This window comes from Leptonotus elevatus, chromosome 9 (genome assembly GCF_054856555.1).
Source record: "Leptonotus elevatus isolate MCC_2025b chromosome 9, RoL_Lele_1.0, whole genome shotgun sequence".
In the NCBI taxonomy this organism is placed as follows: domain Eukaryota; kingdom Metazoa; phylum Chordata; class Actinopteri; order Syngnathiformes; family Syngnathidae; genus Leptonotus; species Leptonotus elevatus.
Window position 1 is genome coordinate 9,750,737 of NC_141247.1, and position 16,017 is coordinate 9,766,753.

At 37.4% G+C, this 16,017-nt stretch overlaps 1 protein-coding gene across 1 annotated transcript in view; it reads right to left on the bottom strand.

The window, feature by feature from the left end:
• Positions 1 to 10,672, bottom strand: part of fat2 (FAT atypical cadherin 2) — a 93,560-nt gene extending 82,888 nt beyond the window's left edge. The window contains exon 1 of the mRNA XM_086085557.1: positions 10,471 to 10,672. Within this exon, the coding sequence (XP_085941683.1) occupies positions 10,471 to 10,508 (38 nt within the window). The 5' untranslated portion in view covers positions 10,509 to 10,672. The remainder of the gene's footprint in view (positions 1 to 10,470) is intronic.
• Between the last annotated feature and the right edge of the window lie 5,345 nt (positions 10,673 to 16,017).

Below are 16,017 nucleotides of genomic sequence, written 5' to 3' on the forward strand. Positions count from 1 at the left end.
CTTTTCTATTGGCTGCTGCTAGATGACGTCACTTTTGTGTGACACACTTTCAAATGTCCTTATTCCGGTTAATATCAAAATAAATCTACTTAAAATCACATTTAAAATCATCCCCAAAGGCTCATGCATTAAATTAATTACCAGACTAAAACACAATTTTTGCTTTAATTATAGTTAATTTTGTAAACATAAAATGTTGTTTCAGTAAGTTTTTGTTTTTTTAAAAGCATTTTTGTTTTTATTTTATTTTGTTAAAAAAAAAAAAAAATTTTTGCTTTTTTGTTAGTTTTAGTTAACTAAAATAACCTTGGTCCTGACACAGGAGAAGAAGTTTCATTATCTAGAACAAAAGCAATTGGGGGAAAAAAGTGATCCATTGGTACATGTTTAAGGGGTGGAAGGTTGGGGCGGCGTGACAGAAGTGCTGCGGGTCCTCTTGTGACGTTCCTGGGAAGAATGAGGGCTACGGAGAAATGTGATCCAGCTCGACAAGTGGCTGCAGGTTGGTCCTTGAGTGTGTACGTTTGTGTGTGTTTCTTCCCCCGCAAGCACCGAAAGCACAAATGCTCCCGATCAATCATCATTCCAGTCGGATTTATGTTAGCAGAGGAACTGAAAAACTGCCAACTTTCACACAACAACAACACTAACAACAAATTGTTGGTGCTTGAGCACGGAGGTGGGATTGCTTCGTTTCTTTGTCGTAATTGTTCTTAAGCCGAATCAATTGACATTTTAAGGACTTTCCCTATAGTCGACAAATGCTGGTGAAAATATCGAGACGGCATTGTGGATGTGAAACCCCAAACCTAGTCTTTACAGTGTCCTCTGGATTATTTTTGTTTTTGTTTTAAATGTAGCCCCTGAAGCCAGTTTCATTTTTGCAACACATTTGGTAGGCATGTCCATCATAAGTAGATACACAAAAAAGTTTCAATTACACATGAAGTGAAACACACAATGTCTGCCATTTTTGTTTCAAGTGCACATTTTGGGCTCATTTTGGCCAATTTTAGGCATGGCAGTTTACCTTAGCAACATGAAATCTGGTGCTCATGGATATTATGAGTAGCAACATGAAATAGAATAATATAATATAATATAATATAATATAATATAATATAATATAATATAATATAATATAATATAATATAATATAATATAATATAATATAATATAATATAATATAACTGCCCGAAGCCAGCTGGGATAGGCTCCAGCGCCCCCGCGACCCTTATGAGGTAAAGCAGTTAAATGGATGGATGGATAATATAATACAATATAATAAAATTATAAAATAAAAAAATTAAAAATAAATACAAGAATCAATAAAATAATAAAAACAAATAAATAAATAAATAAATACAATAATAAATAAAAATAAAATCCATAAAAAATAGATAAAAAATAAAAAAATATATATAAATGAATAAATAGCAATAATAATAATGAAAATAAATAAAATGTATAATAAATAAACGGAGCCACATATGATTCGAGTGGAAGGTGTTTTCCAAGTGTTCACTTCAGAGATCTGTGATCTCCTTGGTCAACTTTACATCATCCGCCCATGGAGGTCTGCTAGCAGTTCCTTATAAATGTACTTTGTGAACCGCGACCTGCCGCAGGACTCAAGCAAATGAGTGCTTTCTTCTGTCATGTCAAGGACTATCAGCGTACGTCTCACACACTGCATTTTAAGCAGCGGTGTAAAGCCAGGAGGGGCAAGTGTGACTTGGGCAACATACTTTTTTTGCTGTACAAGAATAAAATGTAATTGCTCATCCACTGAAGGTGGCAGTGGCTCTATCTTTTCTTTTTTTTCAGGCAAATTGATGCACTTCAAATCTTTTCTATGACAGATTACATAAATGTTAATAAAGTTAGTCTTTGTTGTAAGTTGGTCTCTATTTCTTTAAGTTTCCCTTTTTTATTTTAATAAGGCAGAGGTGTACGTATAACAATTTTAGACAGAGATAAGTGAGAAGCACTGATTTAAAGGGAATGAGAGGAACTGCTACAACTGCTGGCAAAACAAGCTGTGTTTATGCCCAAAATGGCGCAAATCACCCTTTTTAAAATGTGCCATGCTGCACCAGCCTGCAGTGGTCTGCAATAATACTAAAACTTAATCTAGCCTGTCCCTGTGCACAGTGTGCAGATTTACACCACCCCTCGTACCAGACTTGCAATCATGAAAAAAAGGGCCCGGAAAGTCCCCTATTTTGGTTTGAAAAAGGAATTTTAGGGTCTTTTTGGACATGTTCATGAGTTCTTAAAAACAAACCTGACCACCAGTTTTATGTGGAAGCACGAAATTGAATTGCAATATCTATCATGACTAGACCCACAAACAAGTTTCAAGAACACATGCTGTAAAATGTCATTTAGAGCATTTCTAGGATTCCTACCAAGGGGGAATTGAACAAGCCAATTTCCTATAGCAACATGAATTGTGCTAGACATACAATACAGGCCAAAAGTTTGGACACATCTTCTCATGCAATGCATTTTCTTTATTTTCATGACTATTTACATTGTAGATTCTTATTGGAGGCATCAACACTATGAAGGAACTCGTGTGGAGTTACGTTCTTAAAAAAAAAAAAGGTGGAATAATTGAAAACATGTTTTATATTCTAGTTTCTTCAAAATAGAATTTTTGCACACTCTTGGCATTCTCTCGATGATCTTTAAGAGTAGTCACCTGAAATGGGTTTCAAACAGTACTGAAGGAGTTCCCAGAGGTGAGAATGCCAAAAGTATGCAAAGCAGTAATCAGAGCAAAGGGTGGCTATTTTGAAGAAACTAGAATAGAAAACACGTTTTCAATTATTTCACCTTTTTTTTTGTCAAGTATATACAATATAACTCCACACATGTTCATTCTTAGTTTTGATCCCTTCAGTGAGAATCGACAATGTAAATAGTAATTAGGAATAAAGTAATTGACACATTGAATGAGGTGTGTCTAAACCTTTGGCTTGTAGTGCATCTATCATGAGTATACCCACAAAAAAAGCCTCGGAACGCATGCCTGAAAGGAAACAAGAAGTTTTCGAGCTGCAAATTTTTGGGCTATTTCCAGATGTCCTTTAAAGATAAATTCCTCCTACAGATTTAGTTTGATTGCTAACGATGAATGAGCTGTGCATACTGTAATGATAAACGACAGTAAATTGTGAGAAAATTCGAGCTTTCGTTATTACGTGTGGGCGGAGCAAAGTTGTGAAGCCATAAAACAGAATCTTTAGACAGGCGTAGGGGTGCGAGGGTCCGCTCAATGATGATTTATGCTTCTGCTTGCTGTAAACTTCAATAAACAGTCCAATGTGGAATAAATGGACAAACATGAGTAAATAAACGCCCTCCGTAGTGAGTAAGTGTGTGTGTGTGTGTGTGTAAGCAGTAACAAGGGTGCTGATGCTGATGTGTGGGATCCATTACGTGGCTGACAGCGTTCATTAGCCTCAAATGGAGTTCATGATTGTTTGTGTGTTTTCAATTTGTTGCCTAATCCATCCTCACGGCTATACCTTGAACCTCCATTACAGCCTGGAGGAGGGCAGGATGGGATGCACCGCAGCCCACTCAGAGCCCACGCAAATGTTTACAGTATAGAAGCAAAGCGATGATGAGCTTCTGTGCTTCTTGTATAAAGTTTACTGTAAACGTTTGATGTGCTTCATGGGTAGTGAAAGGTATACAATTTTTAAATATAAATAAATAAATAAATATTTCTGCAGTTGAGCTGAATAAGAAGACTTATGTAGCCCTTTTTCACATTGCCTGCCAAAGCTGTAGCTCAACAGTATAAACACAGTAAGACACGCAATACAAGTACATCAATCAATAACAAAAGAAAAAGTAAAGTGCTGGTGCCTGTATGTAAAGTTCTATTATGAGGTAAATAAACTGTCGTATTTGTCCCTTACAGGAAGTTCATCTTGGGCATATAGTGTGGCATGGTCAGTCAAAAAAAAAAAATCAGCGCTGGCATTTTGATTTAGGCCCAGCCCGACTCTTGTCTAATGTATAGTTCTGCCACTGATGTTTATTGATAATGTTTCAGTTTGCTATCTATGTTCGAAATGGATTAACGGACTGGTCCCTCCAAAATTGTGGCCCAGTCTCTTGGGGTAAAATGCTGGAAAATAATAATTAAAAAGCACCGCATCGGCCAAGAAAGAGGACGGCCCACCGGGAATCTGCCGCTCCGAAGAACATCGTAGATGACTATTCCAGACCTTGCTACCTTCATATGACATGACATTTTGTCCAACAGTGGTTCTTCTAAAGGGCAGTTCACAGTCAGCGGTAGAAAAGACTCTTTTTTTTCACATGTTAAAAACATCAGTTAATAAAAGTCATTCAGTGGTGGAAGAAGCCCCTTTGTACTCTTGATTTCTGTGTGAAAGGTACCGACTGGGGATGAAGTCAATGCGCGGGATTACTAGCACCAGAGATTGGTGCTGCAATTTTAAAAAGGTGATGCTTATAATATTTCTATCATATTTTTCATTGCTGTAATGTACAAAAGCTCAATAGTGTGTGTGGATTTTTTTAGTATGAGCTTTTTTTTTCTTTTTCTTTTTTACAATATTGTGACCTTTTTTTGTATCGCCAACCTCCTCACATATCGTGATAATATCGTATCATGATGTTTGGATATCGCTACATCCGTACATTTCAGTCTCTTTGTGCTATATAAAACCGAGACTTGTGCTGTTTACAAGTGCCACTTGTGCATACCCTTGTGGTCTTCAAGTGAATACTTGCTCGAAGCCAGTTGTTGTACTGTTTTCATTTAAAATATCAGCAATATTTTTTGTTTGCACTATTTTGCACCAGAGAGTGCTGACTTTTGACTGATTTGCGCAATAAATGTTGTTATCCAAAGTAAATGTATTCTTTCATTGTTTAAAAAAAAAATACATTTAGCTTCTATAAATTACTGTGTAACCCAGTAAGCAAATTATTAATATATATAAAATATTCACTTAATTCTATACCGTGATATATACCGTTACCGTGAAGGGATGCAGTTTATACTGTGATATTAATTTTGGGTCATATCGCCCAGCCCTACTAAAAAGCAATATGGATGGTTCTTGCTGTATTAGGAGTTTGAAAAAATGTAGTAAAATACATAAATAAATAAAAAGGGCAAATCAGTCCGTAAAGGCTTGTAAAAAGACTAGTTGAAAAGAAGTGACTTAAAAAATTACTTAAAAGGCAACGGTATCCCAGTCATCTTCTTCCTCCTCGTCATTTCACTCAAAAACAAACAGAAATGTTGCTCAGATGTAGCAAAAAAATAAATGATCTTAAAATCAAATCTGGCTTAGGTGTGTCTTCTAGATTGGAAGAAGTAAACAATTGTTTGTTCATGGCAAGATTGTTAACTGCTATTGGACAGATCCCAAATTGGACCACCTATTTTTATTCTGTTTATTTATTTATTTTACCCAATGCCCTAATGTGCTCCAACTTGTCTTCCATGGTGAAGGTAAAAAAAAAAAAAAAAATTGAAAAGAGCGTGGCAGGTTTTTGGGCTTCTCCTGCATCTCATCAGTGCTCCAATGTCTCTGACCTTTCAACTTTCCCCTTAACAACTTCCCAAGATAATCCATTACAGAAACATGGAACACGTCAAGCCAAGACATTTATATGGACATTTCTAACATTCCACAGGCAGTTTGTTAGCCTTTAGCTGTGTCGTTATAGTCCTTATAATCTGAACGGAGATCTGAAATGTGATTTATGACTGACTTGTTACAAGAAACCAAAACCATACCATGATAAAGGGTTTTCTGAATACATGCTTAATAACTATGTTGTAAATTATTCCTAAACAGTACTAAAGTAAGCTATTGCGTTCTGACTGCATAACAAAGTAGTTCTAATGTTTATATAGGGTTTATACATTAATAATGTTATAACAATTTGTTATTAATAAATAGTTAACACACATTTCTACATGAGCTATGTTGAAGCTTCTTTCACCATTCTTACCACACATTGTTCTATATAAAGCATAAGAGTATATAACACCACTGTCTAACCCAAATCCAGTCTGAAAATGATTGGCCAGAGGCTTGCAGGAGTACCCATTTTGAACAGCTAATCTGCTAATTAAAAGATGTTTGAGTCATGACTCATAAATGGTTAAATTAAAAGGCTATTGTAAAGATATTTTTGGGCAAATTGCTACATAGGACAGCTTTAAATGTCTTAAATGCTTGTAAAATCTTTTAAATGTTGCTTTTTAAGAAAACAAATTGAATCAAATACCTTGTATGTAATACACCATATAAATAAACAAACTAGGTAATAAGACAATTATTAACCCTTCATAAAGTACCTTTTACACATGTTAAAAGAAAAATGATGTAACCAATCATTAATAGCCATAAACCATTTTCAACACGAGCTCAGTGAGTTTAAGCCTCTTAAACCACACTTATTACATAAAGCGGTAGTAAATCAGGTAATAACACATTTATTAGCACTTTACAAGTGTCCCTTGCACAGGGATTATACATGGTTAATGAGTATCAGTAAATAATTATACTTCACACATTTAGGTTAGCATGTATTACATCGTTATAAAGTGCATGTAAATCCTTCAAACGGAAACGCCTACTTAACAGGTGAGAGGTTTTGGTGAGGGGCTTGTCTGGGTTCTAAAAAGTTAAAATTCTCTACGCGAGCGCGCGCACACACACGCACACACACAGAACAATAGAGTCAGGTTAAATTGGGTGATTGACAGGATGATCTTGTGAGCAAGGAATGTCACTGAGGCATCTATGTGCTTGCTGGCCAGCCTGTAATTTTGTGTTTGTGTGCGCGCGTGTGTGGTTTATTGCCCCTGGGGACATGTAGCACACGCCACGCAGAAACAGATTTATCTAAAAGCAAGAATGAAATGTAAGCCATCAACTAACCCTTATTATAATGTACAACAAAAAGTAAATGATCGACGTTACAAAGTATATTCTCGGTCTTGATCCATCCATCCATCGGGCCATCCAGCCAGCCAGCCATCCAATGTAACTTTCCAACCCATAATTAATGTAAAAGAAATGTAATTTCATCTGTGTGCATTCAAACTTTTAGGTAATTGACATTTTCTTTCCAACTTAATCTATCAGGACACGTCACTTGAAAATACGTGTTATTTTGAAGCGTTTAAAGAGGAAGAGCGCGTCTCCTTTTTACGCCGCCGTCGCCTCATCCCCAGACAGCCTTGTTATCAGACGCCATTAACGAGGCCATCTACTCTCAGGAGTGTCCAATTAGGTAATTTAAACATTACGTCTGTCTGGGCAGTGATACATCCCACTTAGGTTATATGAGCTTTGCTGACGACTTTTATTGAGCCTGCGCAAATCTGACAACAATAACTGTGATTATTTATTCTTGTGTGAGTAGTATTACATCACGCAAAAACAGCCATTTTGCCATTTTCGAATAAAGGTTGAAAAAAACCAATGACAAAAAGAGTTAGGTTAAAATTATGGCCGGGACTAAAATCAAATCAATTTATTCACTTTTCTGTGCTAGTTTGCAGATGATGTTGATAATAGCTTTCTTCACAAAGGAACAAGGCCAGTGAGTCTGTCGTCCCAAGATTTCCAGACGCCCACGAATGTCTCATAAAAACGGATTCATAAAGTTTTTGTTTGATTTCAAGTAGTTATGGTTTAGTCTTAAAACCATCAATACAAACTTGTTGGCACGGTCTTGAGTAAAACAAAGGAGAGTCATTCCAGCTTTTTTTAAATTATTATTCAAAACTAAAGTTTCAACCTTTTTTTGCAGTGACACTGAATGTGCATAACAACCAGCCAGATGCTCTTGCCAGTAGACATTACAACTTTTAAGATGAACACTTAGGTGTTCTGTTCTTTCACAGTGATGCACCCAGGAGAGAGCCAGTGTATCACTGAGAACGATGAAGTTGTATTGTGAGAAGCCATTACTCATTGAGCAGTTTTAACCGTGACATTAATCAGTGTTCCCCACTTGAAGATGATTCTGATCTCTGGCCAAAACAGCTATCAGGCAATGAGAGCTTCTCAGAATTGATGAAAAGATCATGTTCAGGCCAAGGACAGAATATGTCCAAGGAATAAAGAGGGCCGCAGATTTAATAATAATTATTGCTATATGCACATGAAGAGGAGAAGGGAAAAAGATAAGCACGCTCTGGCTTGGGTATAGTGAAAATAAGGACGGTGTTTATCTGCTTTGTGGAAATCAAGACAAGAGGACTCAGTTAAGTGGGTATGGGGTTAGTAACTGGGAAAATCTTAACACTCAGGCAACACGAGAAGTCTGCTCAACTGACTACTAACAAGGAGATGTGGTGTAATCTAACAAAAAAAAAAAATTTTTTTTTTTAGTAACAGCTGCCGCCAACATTAAAGAACTTGTGATAAGGTGAAAATGAAACTTATTGGGCTCTTTGCACAAATCCACTACTTCCTGAACTCGATACCACTCAGTCATTTCCTGTCTTTCATGATTGGACAAACTGATTAAGCCATTGTCGTCATGGTTACTGAGGACAGCACACCTGGATTAATCCGTTTGTCCACTCATGAAAGACAGAAAATGAAGGAGTGTTTGTGCAAAGAGCCCATTGCAGTACACAAATTAAAAAAATTATGTTTTCTAGTATATATGGCTCAAATTTGGAAATGAGAAAACTAAGCCCAAAATGCTCACTGCAAACTAATATTAGAGCCTTCCAGCGTCTTCTGGGGCATGTGGTCTTGAGACTTATTTACAGGTCTATATTAAATTACAGATTGCTAAGCGAAACTGGAACGGACAAGTTTGTCTTTCCCTGAAAATAGACAAAGTAACCCCAAAATGGCCGCTTCAAAACAAAATGGCAGACTTCCTGTGTGTTTTCAGGCATATTTTCTTGAGACTTCTTTGTGAGTGTACTCATGATATAGACACATCTGCCAAATTTGGTCCTGCTGGGCGAAAATGGCTTCAGGGGTTGAAATTTTAAATTTCCCTCAATAGTCAAAGCGAAACGACAAAGGCCGCTTTAAAGCAAAATGACTGACTATGTCTTTTCAGGCATCGGTTCTTGGATTCTTAATTTTTGTGGGTCAACATATGATAGACACGTTTATCAAACATTTTGTTCAAGCTGTAAGTAAAACTCGACTGGACGAGCAATAGCCAAATACCAAAATGGCAGACTTCCTGTGTGTTTTCAAGCATGGCTTCTTGAGACTTGTATTGCGCTTTTTCCACCTGTTAAGGTCCTCAAAGCACTTCACACTGACCTCATGACCTCATACTGGCATCAGGAGCAAATTGGGATTCAGTATGTTGCTCAAGGACACTTTGACATGGTCAAAGCGGCGGGGGATAGGACCCGCAACCTCTGGGTTTGGAGAGGACCACTCTACCACTGAGCCATGCCACTCTGCATGCAAGCAATGTTTATGTTGTTAAGTGACTCTGGCTTCGAGGTCTGAATAAAAATAAAAAATAAAACACAATACTGCAAGTACAAGTCTCTTAAAGTGTGTTTTCTTAACTTTAAACCATTTTATTAGATTGGAGATACCTGATTTTGGCATGTCCCACACACTACAGTGATAACGATTTTAATTGATGTTTATTCACATAGTTTTACTAACCACAGCAGGTTATTTGATAAAACAAGTAAAAACGATCATGTATATTCTGTTTTCATGATCATATTGAACATTTTGCTCGTGTCCCTGAAATTGCTGTCCACCCTGTCACTAACTCTTAACTCCCCCTTTTAAGAAACCCTCTGATGTTTCCAGTGACATATTGACTAGCATTTCTCTCTTAATTCAATGGATGCTGAAAGAGTAGCTGATTGGATAATAAATATGTACCCTTATATTTTATAACTGTCATCATATTATGCATACGGTAGTGGAATGATGTCAACTTTTAACAGTCCACTCTGTCATAGTGACATATCATCGATCAGAAAGTCAAAATGTATTTGTTAAACACTACACAGACAGCTTGCTATCTGAATCATGTTGCTGAGTGAAGGCCCACCATATGCTCATAAAATGCGAATATTAGCTAAAAATGTCCACCCTGTCAGCAAACGCACATTTTGGCTGTTTGCATGTACCTGTAAATTGCCTTCTTGTAGTTATTAAAGATGTGGGAACTTGACCAACTTCCAATAGCATAACTTCTATTTAATACAACGAGGATGACATTTAGCAGAAATTGTAACTGGGGGGGAAGGGGGGGGGGTCGCAAAGATATAGTAACTTCCATAGAATGCAACATTTGAACACAAGCGGCAAGAGAGCAGATTTGAAGTTGTTTATGTCAGTGGTGACTGAAGTGTTCTTCCAGCCGACCTCCCCTTCCAAAAGTGACAGACTAGGAAAGGAACTTCCCTGAAAGCTTAAAGGGTTCCAAAAAGTGAAAGAACGCTACCTGATGTCAATGTCAGCTTCCTTCCTCCTTCTTCTCATGCGTCAGGAACTTCCAAAATCCAGTGCAACTGGCGTAGTCTCATGTTCGGTTTGTTCCTGTTTAATTCCATTGAAAAAAACACAAACAAAAAATAAATAAAAAACGATAATAAGATGTTGAGAAAATGAAGTACGACTAGAGTATTTGTCTCTGCTGGAGACAACTTCTGACTTGCTTTACATGCAAGAAAGCCGACACTCCCTCAGTAGTTCTCTCATCTCCACCCTTTTCTCACCCGGGTCCTCCTCTCTGACACACACAAACACACGCACACACACACCTTTTGCCCAGATTGTCAACCATGCTCCCCCCACGTCATGCCTGCAGGCCTCCGGGCCTGAGCCAGGACTCAACTGTTTCAACTGCTGCTTTTTAATATTTCTTATTTTTGTTGATGTTAAAATGCATAAACTCATCCAATTCCAGTAGGACCTTGCTCTTTCCCCCCCTAATTACAGCACTTGGAATTCCAGGTGTATCTTTTGCTACAACATCTTGAACCAGATGGCAAACAAGATACTTTGTTCAATGTCAACAGAAAGAATCTATCAAAAATAAATAACAAGAAAAAACTGTTAATCTCGCAAGCAAAAAAAGCCTGTTTGTTGAACTGCATTGTTTGATTTATGTTCATAAATGAAACAAGATTAGTCTTTAAAGGTCCGTTGAAAACGAACAAAGCAACCCCAAAATGGCAGACTTCCTGTGGATTTTTTTTTGTGGGTCCACTCATGAACCTACAAAACTTCATGTTGCTAAGTGAAAATGGCTTCATGAGCTGAATTTTTTAATTTGCCTGAAATGCCAAAGTGATTCTAACATAGTCGCTGCAAAGCAAAATGGCAGACTTTCTGTGTCTTTGAGACAAATGTTCTTGAGACATTTTTGTGGCTCCACTAATGATTGACATGTTTTCCAAATTTTTATGTTGATGAATGAAACAAGATCGGTCAAGTTAATCTTTAAAGGTCCGTTGAAAATGAACAAAGCAACCCCAAAATGGCTGCTGCAAACCAAAATGGCAGATTTCCTGTGGATTTTTTTTTTTTGTGGGTCCACTCATGAACCTATAAAACTTCATGTTGATAAGTGAAACTGAGCCTAACATGGCCCCTTCAAAGCAAATTAGTCGCTCACAGAGAGCTTTTCGAACATGAGTTGTTTGTTATTTTATTTTTTGTGGGTCTGCTCATGACAAACATATCTACTAAATGAAACTGGCATCAGAGGATTTTTTTTCTTCTTTTAAATCACTTGAATGGCCAACCTGACACAAAAAGTGACGCTTTGAACCAATCCGGTGTTTTTGATCATAGTTTCTTCAGAGTCTTTTTGTGGGTCTGCACATGAAAGACATGCAAACCAAATTTCGTGTTGTTAAGTGAAATTGATACGGGGGCTAAATTTTCAAAACAAAGGCTGTAAAACGACAAAGTAATTTAGCAATGTTGTGCAATGTCTGTTGTGTGAGCATTGACAGACACTGACCTGTGTTACCTTATATGACATCTTTGGCCCTTAAGCTTTGAGGACACCTATTGTAAACAGTCTGAAAGGAGGGAGGCTGCAGGAGAAGAAGAAAATCAAGATTAGCCATGTCTCATGTCTTAAAGTAGTCAAGTGAATGAATGTTGGCAGTGAGATTTTTTGGGGGAAAAATCTTGGCATATCATTCAGACCCCTATCAACATTTCCTGTAAGAACATAAATACTGCGGGCCGGTTCGACCTTTGCGCAAACTCTCAACATTTAACTACTATTACTGGAAGAGCCACATTGCTGCATAAATGTTAAAAAAATAACAATAATTATAACAGAGATATTATAAATTTGACTGACTGACAAGGCTATGTAGGAAATGCTAATAAATGAATAATAAATGACAGATTAAAATAGTGCTAAAACATTGTTATAAATGCTTAATAACAGTGTATTAGCATATACTTCTGTTTTGGTTGTATTGTGTTTTTTTTTTAAACATAAGATATGCCAACCATTTTGTCCAACAATGCCATCATTTTGGAGCACTTGAATGAAAATGGATCTCGACACCATTCCACCAGTTATTGTGCTCTGCCCATATTTGTTTTTGTGTTTGTTTGTTTTTTTTTGGGGGGGGGGGGTATGTCATTCATCCATTTGTTTTCTTTATCGCTTATGTTGATTATGGTCTTGGGTGAGCTGCAATCTATCCCCACTGGCGTTGGGTGAGAGAAATCTCTAATTTGTTTGAAACACTGTAATTTCAAGAAGGCAAATAAATATATGTTGTAACTGTGTAATAACCGTGTAATATTAATTCATATGTTGGATGTGTGCATTTTAATTGGCATCGCCCAGTCAGTGATGTCCGGGGCTAGAGTCGAGCTGGATGGTGTAGTTTTTTTTTTTTGTATTTGATTGTTTGTCCCGTTCAAAGTGCATCACCGACTGTGGCTCTCCTTGCCCACTTAAAAGGACATTAAATGCTAGATTGTTTTTTCACTTCACTTCTGTAGTGGCATATCTGAAACTCACTATGTCAAGTTTTGGCTCACAAAACAAAACAAAAACACTGACCCAAAAAAAAAAAAAGTCAAAGTACGAGTGTATGGGGGGGGGGGGGAGGCGCAAAAGTAAGTATAGACTAGAACAAGTTCTTTATTATTTACTTTCTTTGCTCTCATAACAAATGTATTCATATGTATTTGATTTTACGGGTTTCACTGTCTAGTTCATATTCTACCGGATTGATTTGCATCTGGTTTCCTTGTTTGTAACAGCTTTATTTTTTTAAGTGAGATTGATGGCCCAAATTATCTTATTGCTTCTTTTATGGATCGTGCCTGCGGTTTATTTTGACTGTTGTGCTTTAATGTGTGCAGTTTTCTCGTACTGTGATACAATTTATGCGTTCAAAGTCATCCTGATTTCTTAATAGCCTAACAAATGAGAGATTACTCACCATTTGTAATGTGCCAAATAGAGGGTGACCAGTCTTCGAAACGTCTTGATTGCTGGCCTTTTTTTTTTATCTGAAAAGAAATATAACAAGGTGAACAATAAACTCAGTATAACTCTCACAACGGTTTACCTATACTTTCCCACCGTTTCAATAGCTGCTTCACCGAAGTGACTGACTTCATTGTTGCTTCGGGTCAATTTAGTCTCAGTCTCGTAATAGTTGTGTCGTTTGTGTAGTGTGTCTTGTAGTGTCTTGTGTCAACACTGCAAAACAAAGTGCACGGCCTGGAGGCAGAGTAAATGGGGGCGGCGCTGGTATCTCAACTCACTGTATGTAAGTATGCATGCATGTGAATAAAGACGTGGGCTGTGCTCTGCCTTATCTAGCGCTCGGGAGCTGCTGCTTACATCAATCCAAACAGCTCCAGATTGGTGTTCAACATCAGATAAGAGCAAGGCGAGAGGTTTAAAGAAGGGGATTGGGATGGGGGTGACAAATCATTATGATAAAGAGTGGAGATAATCAGGCCTGATCCTGGCATAGTCACATTGGACCTTCTGAATATTTTTGTTTCGACTGCGCAAGGTGGCGGTTATCATGTAGAACGGGTTGGAGGAGCCGTTGCAGTCATTAAGATAGTATGTAAATATGGGGATTGTCATTTGACTATTATGATTATTTGGGGTTATTCTGTTCATTTATACTATGCAATGTGGTAGTTTCATGAAAAACCGGACTTCAAAATGTAAATTAATAAAATAAAATAAAAATGAATGAAGAAATTAATGAAGATCATGTATTTATGATATCATTGATGATCACAAAATAATGATGCATGATTATGGCCAAAATAAGAATCATGATTATTTTTGATCAATATTGTAATCACAATCATTAATCACAATTGTTCATCGTGGGAGGGAAAATATATGTCGCTACTGCACTAGTTGTGCATCCCTACAAGTATATAACTGATGACTCTATCTTGATTCATTCATGTTTAGAAAATAACTTCAGTCACAGTCAAAATCACTTTCACTGAAGCAACCCCCTTCGCTCCCGGCTGTTTTGCTGGATTTTGATTGATTTTGCAAGGCCCACAGATTATTCTGTTCTATTGCTATGAAAACATGGAATTTACCAAAAGAAAGATTAGAGTATCTTCTTTCATCAGGAAAATGAATCTGTTTCCGTTTTGCATCAATTAGCTTTAGAATATAGCTAAGTTATCATTATTCACAAACCTGTTGAAAACACTGGGGAAAATAGGCTCTGTTTGATCTCTGCTGGCCATTGCTTTAAGCAACTTTTTCAGGTCTGAGGCTGCATCAAAGCCTTTTGTATGCTCTAGCATAAAAATACAAATAAAAACATATAAATACGTTTCTGGGACCATGGCAATATTTAAAATCTAATGTTTTTATACATTTTGGGGAGCAAATGAGTTAAGAATAAAATGTAGAGAATGTTGCCCTTTAGAGCTGCGACAGAAGGCGGCGGAACTCTGCCCGAGTCTGTTGTGTCCAACATTCCAATGCAGAATGATGACACATGGACCTGTGGAGAAAGACTGCAGGAAAGGCAAGACACAGCATGGTCCTCCCTTGGCCTGGATAAGCTCTTCTGTTGGCCTTTTTTTTTTCACATCTGAAATTCTACGTTGGCTACCTGTTTCTCAGTCACTGTGGCCTCTAAGAGCACCCGTAAAGGACCTGAGACAAGTTGGGATTTTTCTGTTACACTGTAGCAACTGTAGTAAACCAAGAAGGTGATCACGAAAAAAAGATGGTGGACGGCGAGGCACAGACAAATAGTCGGAAATGAATGGAAGAAAGTGCAAACTGTGATAAAACAATACTGTAAGACTCCGAGGTGGACAAGGGATAAGGGAGTAGGAGGTATGGAGGAAGGTGGTGGTGGGCTCCAGAAATAAATCCCGACAGAAGGTGGGCAGGAAGCCATGGCAGCAGGTGAACCTGAGCAGAAAAGAGCCTACAGGAAGTGAAAATCCTGATGGATCCCAAGCTGTTCGCTCCACACTGTCACTGATTTTAAATTCACGGTGTAGCTCAACAGTAATGCGAAAATAGGGTGACCATCTTTTCATAAAAAAAAAATAAAAAAATAGAGGACACTCGGCCTTGAGACACTTAAATGATACTCAAAGTTTAATCAAAGATGCCATAAAGTACATTTGAACTTATGCCTCCTCTGTATGGGTAGAAAAACAACAACAACAAAAAACTAGCTCTCATTTGAAGTCTTAGGTTACTTGACAAATGAAGACATAATGACACAATGTTGTATGCCCAAGCATTTTTTGCTCCAGCGATTGACAAACTTTAAAAAAAATTATTATTATAATTTGCAATGCTTTACCAGCTAATGTTCTGGGCCGCTGTTGTAAATACAGTTACATAAATTAAGTAGAATTTTTAAAATACACCTGGACGCCCAGAAAGGACAAAAAAAAAAAAGTGGGCATGTCTAGGTGAAAGAGGACATTTGGTCACCCTATGCTAAGCTATCAATTAGCCTACAGTATACACTGTCACTGTTTTCAC